The 9,983-nt window shown below is 49.8% G+C and overlaps 1 protein-coding gene across 2 annotated transcripts; it reads left to right on the top strand.

Moving 5' to 3' along the window:
• Positions 1-1,541: 1,541 nt before the first annotated feature.
• On the top strand, positions 1,542-8,421 carry LOC138837079 (protein C3orf33-like). 2 transcript variants are annotated; one of them, XM_070035848.1, is made up of 5 exons: positions 1,542-1,749; positions 3,831-3,890; positions 4,320-4,464; positions 6,840-7,000; positions 7,617-8,421. In XM_070035848.1, the coding sequence occupies exons 1-5, from the start codon at positions 1,636-1,638 to the stop codon at positions 8,010-8,012; spliced, it is 876 nt and encodes a 291-aa protein (XP_069891949.1). In that variant the 5' UTR covers positions 1,542-1,635; the 3' UTR covers positions 8,013-8,421. The 2 variants fall into 2 exon arrangements, with proteins under 2 accessions (XP_069891949.1, XP_069891950.1); XM_070035849.1 differs by lacking the exon at positions 1,542-1,749 and adding an exon at positions 1,994-2,269.
• Positions 8,422-9,983: the final 1,562 nt, after the last annotated feature.

The following is a 9,983-nucleotide window of genomic DNA, read 5'->3' as shown; positions in this document are numbered from 1 at the left end:
GCCACAAAGCCACTTCTGGCTTTATGTGGTACTGAGGACTTGAACCTAGGGCTTCAATTGCAAGCTAGACAAGCACTCTACCACTAAGCCACATTCCTAGCTCTGAAGTGTATTTTCATTTTTAACTCTTGGATTAAGAAGCTCCGGTTTCAATAATGTTTTATTTCACCTAATGGCTCATACCAGTAATTCTATCTACTCAGGAAGCTGAGATCTAAGAGTGCTGATTCAAAGCCAGCAATATCAGGAAAAGTCCACAAGACTTATTTCTAATTAGCCACCAAAAAGTACAAAGTGGAGCTGTGGCTCAAATGGTAGAGCACCAACTAGCCCTGATGAAAAAAAAAAAAGCTCAGGGCAGCATCCTGGCCTTGTCAAGCCCCATACCAGCACACAGAAAAGATAAATAGCCCAAGCACCAGTGGCTCGCCTTAGCTACTCAGGAAGCTGGGATTTGAGGATCGCTTAAAGCCAGCCCAGTTTGGAAAGTTTGTGAGACTCTCATCTCCAATAAACTACTCAGAAATGGCCAGAGGTGGTGTTATGGCTCAAGTGGTAGAGCTCTATTCTTGAGCAAAAGAAGCTGAGGAATAGAGCCTAGGCCCTGGATTCAAGCCCCAAGACTGGTAGTAAATAACCTTTTTTCCCCTATTCATATTCAAGATATACATATATATTTGAATGCATTCAAGAATAGGAGTATGTTCCAAGCCAGTCTGGGCAATAGTAAAAACAGCCTGGAAATATGGGCCAAGGGATAAAGTATCTGTCTAGTAAGTATATAAGCTCTTTTAAGATCAAACCTCAGTACCACAGGAAAAATAATACTGATGGGGCTATGGCTACCGTTCACAGACACTGCCTTTGCAGGAATTACCACAGAGTTTGGGGTGCGGCTGCGTGGTAGAGTACTAGTCTATATATGGGGGGGGGGATTTGCAAGAAAGCAAACTCGGTGTCAAACATCATTGTCGAAATCTCTGAGCGTGTTGCGCCCATGTGCAGGTTTGAGTTTTAAGTACTTAGTGCACAGTCACTTCTGCGGGGCTGAGGAGGCCTGGACGTGGCCTTGATAATAGGCACTGCTGCAATGTTTTGAGCATAGGGGAAAAGTTTGGTTTCTATTGAACCTTGGTGATCAGGCACTGGTTTTTGTTTTTTGTTTTTTCTTTGCCAGCCCCGGGCCTTGAACTCAGGGCCTGGGCGCTGTCCCTGAGCCTCTGTGAGCTCCAGGGGAGCACTCCACCACTTGAGCCACTGCGCCACTTGCGGCTTTCCCGCGTATGCGGTGCTGAAGACTCGAACCCACGCTGGCCTCACGCTCGCCAGGCCGGCGCTCCACCACCGAGCCGCCTCCGGCCGGTTTCTGCACAGTTTGGAATGCTGGAGAGAGCCCGCGGGGCGCGCACACCCGGCGCGGGGACCCGCGGGGCGCGCACACCCGGGCCGAGCCTCCTGCGCGTCGGCTGGGCGTCCGGATTCCGCACGGCCGCCTGCAGTCCCGGCGCGCGCTTCCGCTTTGGCCCGGCGCCACTTCCGGCTTTTCGCGGGCTAATTGGAGGGAAGTCTCGAGGGCCTTCCTGCCCGGGGTGGCTTCGAACCCGGAGGCCCCGCGCCCCGCCCCGGGAGGCCCACATGGCGGAGCAGCCCGAGAGCGCGGAGCCGCCGGCCTCGGGCGGGCGCGACGCGGCACCCAACTTAGTGTCGCGGGTCTCGCAGTGGGCGGACGACCACCTGCGCCTGGTCCGGGTACGCAGGGCGGCGCGGGGCTGGGGAGGGCGGCGCGAGCTCGGGGGCGCGGGGGGGGGGGGGGGGGGGGGAATCCGGAGGTGCGGTCGGAGCGGCGCGGGCCCCTCCCTCTCGGCCGTTGCCGCCCCGCCCCGTTTCCCAGGAGTCCGCTGGGCGGTGTGCGGGGGGGGGGGGGGGGTCCCCGCGGTGCCACAGGCGCGTGCACACGGGCGCGCACACGGGCGCGCGCGCAGACACACGGACTACACGCGTGCATGTGGCAATGGTTCTGTTTTTAGCCACTGGTAGGGAACGGGCGTACCCAGTTGCTGTGCCCTCGGAGGCCCGGGGTGGTGCCGAGGACAAGGAGCCAGGACGGGTTGCCCCAGCCTAGGAACCCCGGGAATGTGCCGCCGTGCAAACCCCAGCCACAATGCAGAAAGACATCTCAGGGGAGACTGAAGCTGCAGAAGTGGCCTAGAACTGCAGCCCGAGGGGATTTAACACGGGTGGGGCCTAAAGGAAGGATCCAGAAAACACAGTAAGTAATGAGGGGGGCACCCACGTGTCCAAGAAGCCAGCTGAAGGAAGGTCCAGCTCTCTCTACAGCTTTGCCAGGAAGCTGGGTGAACTGGGTTTGCAAACACTCCTCAGCAAGCCCCAGGAAGTGAAGGGCAGGATGTCTGAGCTCACCTTTGTAGCCTGGCCTTACCTGGTGCCCGCTTCTTTAGCATTAGGCATGCTGTAGGTATGGTTGACAACTGGTATAGGTACGTATGTGCACACACACATACCTACACATACATAAAAGGAACATGAATGAGGAGGAAGCCTTGCTTCTTCTAGTTCAGTAAGACTAGATATATACAGTTAAAAACTGACCTGAAGGCTGGGGTATAGCTCAGGAGTAGCTTGCATGGCTTGGCTTCCATGAGGTCTTAGGTCTTCCCAGTAATCCCCCCAAATTATATCTATATTTGACCTCAGAACAACTGGAAGGAAGACATATCCACCTGGAGAAGATGCTACAGGCAAACCTGGCACAGAACCCAGAACGTTAGATTTGTTTATCAGTCATGGGTCTTGAACTCTGGGCCTGGGCACTGTCCATGATTTCTTCAGCTCAAGGCTAGCGCTCTACCACTTGAGCCACAGTGCTACTTCCAGTTTTCTGGTGGTTCATTGGATATAAGAGTCTGAGGGGGGGGGGGCTGGGAAGGTAGCTCAGGGGTAGAGTGCATGCCTTGCAAGCATGAGGCCCTGGGTTGGATTCCTCAGCACCACATAAACAGAAAAAGCCAGAAGTGGCCCTGTGGCTCCAGTGGTAGAGCACTAGCCTTGAGCTGAAGAGCTGAGGGACAGCGCCCAGACCCAGAATTCAGGCCCCATGACCGGAAAAAAAAAAAAAAAAAAAACCTAAAAAAAAAGAGTCTGAGGGACTTTTCTGCCCAGGCAAGCTTTGAACCCTGATCCTCAGATCTTAGCCTCCTATATAGCTAGGATTACAGGCGTAAGCCACTGGTGCCCGGCCCTTAGGTATATTTTCAACTACTTTTTTAATGCACCACATTTAATTTGTAATTCCTAAAGGAAAATATGTTTATTATTCTTTGGGAGAGTTTCGTTAGTCTTAATTTTTTCCCTTATGGTCCTAAATGAAACAGCTTTGAGCAGCACCATGTTTTCTTCAGCCATTTATTCACTTATATTTGCCAAGGTGCTATATGTTTTAGGTCTTTCTACAAGACCCTTAAATTTCTATGATGGGTTCAGGTTATGCTAATTATTCTGGAGATTAGTACAGAAAGTACTGAGCCATCCTTACCTTCAAGGGACTCGGGTAAAGAGGTACAGTCATGTTCCCGTGCTTGCCCAGTGCTTGGAAGAGATGCAATACTGCGAAGTTAAAAGACAGGGAGATGCAGGTGAGTGGAGAGTTGGCGTTTGGGGAAGCCATGGGCCCTCAGTCATGTGAGCAGTAGGCATGGTTTGCATTGTCAGATTTTGGGAGGGCAGTCTTATTTTCCCCCATCTTCTAATAGGTGTACTTACTATTGTGAATAATCATCAGTGAGAACTAATCATTGATTCTCTCTCCACAGAACATCAGCACTGGAATGGCCATCGCTGGAATAATATTATTTGTAAGGAGTGTGCGACTGGTGAGTTGAAAATGAAATGTAATTGGGAGGGTTGGGGAGGATGGTGAAAGGGCCCCACTGGTCAAGGTGCGTCGGGTTCATATACTACCTCGGGGAACCGCACCTCCTTCGTACAACTGAAGGTAAAAATAAACCTTAAAAAAGGGGAATGAGATGTAAATGAGCTTAAGCTAATTTAATCTGTTTTTCCTCTCAAGCAGTGTAGTCATTTAGTTGTTCAGACTGTAAGTTTAAGAGAAATGGGCATCCTTTAAGATCTTGGCTAGGATTTAGATTGGGAGGACTGGCTCAAGTAGTCAAGCACCAGCTCAGCCAGGGTGAGGGCTGTGGAGCTGAGGCCTCCTTCAAGTGCTCGAATGCAGTCAGACCTCACGGACTTGTGACATGTCGCTGGTGTGAGGCGTAACCTCCACCTTTGTGAACCCGCAGACATCAAAGTTCACCAGCCCCATGGCCATCCCCGTGGAGTTCATCCGGAAGCGCGTGAAGCTGCGGGGCCGGCTGCGGCGCGTGACGGAGCGTGGCCTGGAGATCGAGCATGTCCCGGTCGCGGGACCCCTGCTGCCCTGGAGAAGTGAGTACCCGGGACGCCCGGGACTGCACCTTGCTGTACTGTACCCCGCACCGGGCCGGGCAGCACCGCCCCCCCCACCACACTGCACCCCACACCAGGCCAGGCTGGGCCGCACCGCACCCCGCACCGGGCAGGGCCGGACTGTACCCCGCACCCGGCCAGGGTGGACCACACTGCGCTGCATGCAGGCCAGGCTGGGAGGCAGGCGCAGGGATGCACTGAGCCCCAGCTCCCCTCCTCCCCTCCCTCCTTTACTGGGCTCCATCCCATGTCTGCCCCAGGTGCTGGGGCAACCAGACAAGGCTCCCCTTGCCATAGAGCTTAGCCCTGCAAGAGACCATGGAAAAGTCCCACCCCCCTCCACCCCCCCAGCCCAGTCATGCGGGAACAGAGCCCAGGCTGGAGGCCACCCTCCCCTCGCGCATGCGCTCTCCTCACCTTCCCTGTGGTGGAAGCCTGCAGTCCTCCCCTCAAGCTTGTGCTCCAGGGATCTGGATGGATCGGGTATGGCCTCCGTCCCGGTTGGGCTCACACCCATGCCTTAGCCCTGCTGGGGTGTCCGTGCTTTTTGACACGTCCTGGGTTCCCAAGCAGAGCATGGCCCTGCGCCCTGCCCAGCACCCTGGGGCACCCTGCACCCGCTGCCTCACCTGCGGTGGCCTGTATCAGGTGAAAGCGCGCCCTGGGCCTCCTGCTCACCGGAGGCTCTTCCTGTCCATCTTGGCCTTCACGGTCCCTGGAAAAACTCTTACCATCCGGCAGAGATTTGGCGGAATTTACCAAATGAGTTAACTTAATTTTTGCTTATTTGTTTCTGTGTAGCACAGGCTGCACTGAGACAATGTAGCCAGGTTGGCGGTTAGCCCCCAACCCCCTGCTCTGCCTCCTAAGTGCTGGGATCACAGGAACACATACCATGCGTGCTCATGTAAAACTGAGGGGCTAATGCACTTGTAGAATGAATATAACAGATGCAGTTGGATTAAAGTTTATACATTAGATAGTTATGTAAAAGATTAATTTTCCCATCAGTCACTGGTGGCTCTAATTACAGTGGTCTGTAATCCTAGCTATTCAGGAGGCTGAAATCCAAAAAATCGTAGTCTGAGCAGAAAAATCTGCAAAACAACATGATTAACCAGGAGAAAGATGGCTGGAGATATAGCTAAATTGGTAGAGCACCGGCCCAGCAAGTTTGAGATCCTAAATTCAAACCCCAGTATTGGCAACAACAACAAATTCATTTCTCAAAACCTGTAGATTTCAAGACGTTTCTTCCTGGGCTGGGAAGGTGGCTCAGTGGTACAGCACTTGCCTTGCATGCATGAGGCCCTGGGTTCAATTCCTCAGCACCACATAAGCAAAAAGAAAAAAGCCGGAAGTGGTGCTGTGGCTCAAGTGGTAGAGCATTAGTCTTGAGCTGAAGAGCTGAGGGACAGACAGAGTCCAGGCCCCACGACTGGACCCCCCCAAAAAAAAAAGATGTTTCTTCCATTTATTTCCATCTCATCTTCCTCATTACAGGTGCCAGTGAGTCACTTGAACCCAGGAGTTTTGAGACCAGCCTGGTTAAAACACAGTGATCAATTGGTCTATCCATCAGTCCTGTCATTAAATCCAGTTAGTCAAATTTTTATAAAGGGTTTGGGTAAAACTTTCATATTGTATTGCCTTGAATATAAATTAATAAAAACCTATCTGCAAGTCAGTTCTGTAAAATAGCTTTCTAGGGACACCCTGTCTCAAAGATGTTGATGTAGATGAAGCTTGTTTTTTGTTTTTTTTGGGTCTGGTCATGGGGCCTGAGCTCTGGGGCTGGGAACTATCCCTCAGCTCTTCAGCTCAAGGCTAGTGCTCTACCACTTGAGCCACAGCGCCACCTCCGGCTTTTTTCTTTTTGTTTATGTGGTGCTGAGGAATCGAACCCAGGGCCTCGAGCATGCAAGGCAAGCGCTCTACCACTGAACCACCTTCCCAGCCCCTAGATGAAGCTTGTTTAGGTAGGAAGAATTCCTCAGTAAGCTGCCCACAGCCTTCTCTAGTGGAAGCAATGTCTAGCTCTGGGAGTAGCAGCCATATTTACTGACGTACATATCTGTAGAGTTAGGAGTACCTAGGTGGGAACCTGTTTGGTAGATTGCGAGGGATCATATATGGGTCCAGTCTCTTATGGAACATAATGAAATGGCACTGTTTTTTATTGTATTGTTTTAGAAGAAAACGTGAATACAAAAGATGGGCCTACATGTAGAAATTTTGATTATAATAAGTACTGCACATTACGGTGTTTTTCTGGGGACTGGTCAGGGGCACGTGGCTTTGGCATCATTTGCTTTTGTGGCTGTTCCTAAGATGAACCCACTCTGTCTCCTCAGAGGAGGCCCCAGGTGTGCTGCTGGTCAAGCTGGCGGGAGTCCAGCTCACCGAAGACGGGAAGGCCTGGCTGCAGAGAGAGCTACAGCCCTCCCAGCACCTCTGGTTCCAGCTCCTGGGCAAAGAGAACTCAGCTCTTTTCTGCTACCTTCTAGTGAACAAGGTGAGCGGGTGGGGTGCTCTCTTTGGCCTAATTATACACGGATGGTCAGCACTTTGCATCTGGAATGGGACCCAGAGGGTTTGGTCTTTTAAAACTGTGGTAGCCCAGCACTGGTGGCTCAGGCCGTAATCCTAGCTACTCAGGAGGCTGAGATCTGAGGATCGCAGTTTGAAGCCAGCCTGGATAAGTAAGAGACTCTTTAATTCCTATTAGCCACCAAAAAGCTACTAGTAGAGTTGTGGCTGATGAGACACAGGGGCGCTAACCTTGAGCAAAAAAGCTCAAGAACAGCACCCAAGTCCTGAGTTCAAGTTCCAGTACCAGTGCACGCACACACACATGCGTGTACACACACACACACACAAAATAGTTATAAAACTGAGAAAAATATGAGAAACCCTTTATAAGCTACTGCACAGTAGCAAATTGACATTTATATTTGCATATCTATATAGCTAGATCTGTGTCTAGATATGGATATATTGAAAGGATCCTTCTGTTAGAAATGTTTGGCTTTTCTTTTGGGGACTAATATTACTAAATCGTAAGTAAGACGATATGATCAAGTATTTTGACACTAATTTGACATAATTGGGTTTTGTTATTCTTGTTCAAGGGTGGATTCTTTAATGTGAATCTGAATGAAGAAATTTTGAGAAGAGGGCTAGGTAAAGCTGTTGCTGTCAAGGGGCTGGACTATAATTCTAAAACCTACTGGAAAATTCACAGAAAGTTACTTAAAGCTGAACTAACTGCCTTGAAAAAAGGAGAAGGAATCTGGAAGGAAGAATATGAAAAAGAAACTTATTTGGCAAAATTCAGAGACTCCTGGAAAGAAATATGGAAAAAAGACAGTTCTTCAAAACCCACTGGATCTGATTTCAACTTGAAAACCCAAAGTTACTATGACAAATTTAGAAGCACTTACGATACATGGAAAGATAACGTGAATAATTTCTCCTTAGTACTGAAATTCAGGGAACTAAAAAGTCGTCTGCGTAGAAAAGGTTGAGGCCTCCTGGGAAAAGCACAGCCTGTAAATATATGGACATTTGATTGAGCCAAAATGGAAATTTCACCAGATGATCATAAGGTTGTAACATCAAAATTAATTTAAACACCTTACAGTTCACATAAAATGCTTTTATGAAAAATGTTAGACTACGCACTGGATGAGGGAGCCCTGTATGTCTTGTAAATACGTCATTCTCCATCTTCAGTGGTGGGATTCAAACCTAGGGCCTCATGAATTCAAAGCAAGAGGTTTCCTGCGGGGCTAGGTTTCAAGCCCTGCAGTTTTGATGTTGGAGGAAGAAAAGTTTAAGTATTGGCTGTTATGTTAGTTTTTTGGGTGGCCAGATTTATTTTTTAAGCAAATATTTGCTTTCATTTCCAGTTTTGTCTGCTTCATAATTCACAATAAAGGAACACATCCTTCATGTGTGAGTTCTATCTTTTCTCCCAGCTGCTTTCCTCTGCTAGCAGAGTGCCCGAGCCTCCTGTGGCACCGCAGAGGGAGAAGGTGTGGACAGGATCAGTGAGCAAGGAGGACCCATGACAGCAGCCTGAGGACGTGGCCCAGCCTCCCAAGCCACCGGAGCAGCACATGGTTCTTAGTCCTGCTGGGACCCAACCTTGGTGCCCCAAACTATAGCATGGAGTTCAGCTGAAAGGAAGAAAAAACACGAAGGTCTTCTCTGATCCTCACCCCTGCCTTTCCTGAAAGGAGATCAGAGGATGGATCTTTATCCCAGGAGACCCTGCCCCGACCACAGGATGGGAGGAAGAAGGAGGGGGAGTGGTCACTGGTCTCCCCCCTTTCTTACCCATACCACGGCCCACTAGTCATCCTTTCCTATGGTTGTCCCCAAAACAGTTCTGGGGCTTGGGGTTCCTGTTCATGAAGGGTCCCTGGCCTTATAGCAGGTATATTCCTAAATACCTCCATCATGCCTTATGCCAGGTGACAGCCTGGAATCTTGCAGTGGGTTAAGAGAAGACATTTAGTAGCTCAAGAACATCCTTTTTTGAGACAGGGCCTCACTATGTTGGCCTAGGCTGGTCCTGAATTCCTGGTGAAAGCCATCACCTGCCTCACTCTCCCAAGTATCTGGGACATATCATCTATCACTTCACCTGGCAAACACACTTAAAAATATATCAAATGAAGCCAGGTACCAGTGGCTCATGCCTGTAATCCTAGCTACTCAGGAAGCTGAGATCTGAGGATTGCAGTTCAAAACCAGTCTAGTCTGGAAAGACCATGAGACTCATCTCCAATAAACCACTCAGAAAACTGGAAGTGGTGCTGTGGCTCAAGTGGTAGAGCACTAGCTTTGAGCTGAAGAGCTGAGGGACAGCACCTAGGCCCAGAGTTCAAGCCCCACAAGCAACCCCCCCCCAAAAAAAAATATATCAAATGAGGTTTGGGAAGGTGGCTCAATGGTAGAGTGCTTGCCTAGCATGCATGAAGCCCTAGGTTCGATTCCTCAGTACCGTATCAACAGAAAAAGCTGGAAGCGGTACTGTGGCTCAAGAGCTAGAGTGCTAGCCTTAAGCAAAAAGAAGCTCAGGGACAATGCCCAGGCTTTCTTCAAGCCCCAGGACTGGCAAAATAAAAACTATATATATATATATATATATATATATATATATATATATATATATATATATATATATATATCAAATGAGTTTACTGCCCTTCTTCCCCCTCTTCCCCTTTCTCATTCTCTTGTTCTCTCTCTCTCTCTCTCTCTCTCTCTCTCTCTCTCTCTCTCTCTCTCTCTCTCTCTCTCTTTCTCTCTCTCTCTCTTCACTCTCTCTGGGTCTGTCCTCAGGCTTGAACCCATGTCTGGGTGCTGTCTCTGAGCTGTTTTTGTTTTAGGTCACAGGGCTTGAACTCAGAGCCTGGGTGCTGTCCCTGAGCTCTTTGTGCTCAATGCTAGTGCTCCACCACTTTTGAGCCACAATGCCACTTTCAGTT

Source organism: Dipodomys merriami, unplaced genomic scaffold (genome assembly GCF_024711535.1).
Source record: "Dipodomys merriami isolate MVZ:Mamm:240054 unplaced genomic scaffold, mDipMer1.0.p SCAF_261, whole genome shotgun sequence".
NCBI classification, from domain to species: domain Eukaryota; kingdom Metazoa; phylum Chordata; class Mammalia; order Rodentia; family Heteromyidae; genus Dipodomys; species Dipodomys merriami.
Note: the sequence above shows the minus strand (reverse complement) of the source record. Positions and strands in the feature narration are given on the sequence as shown.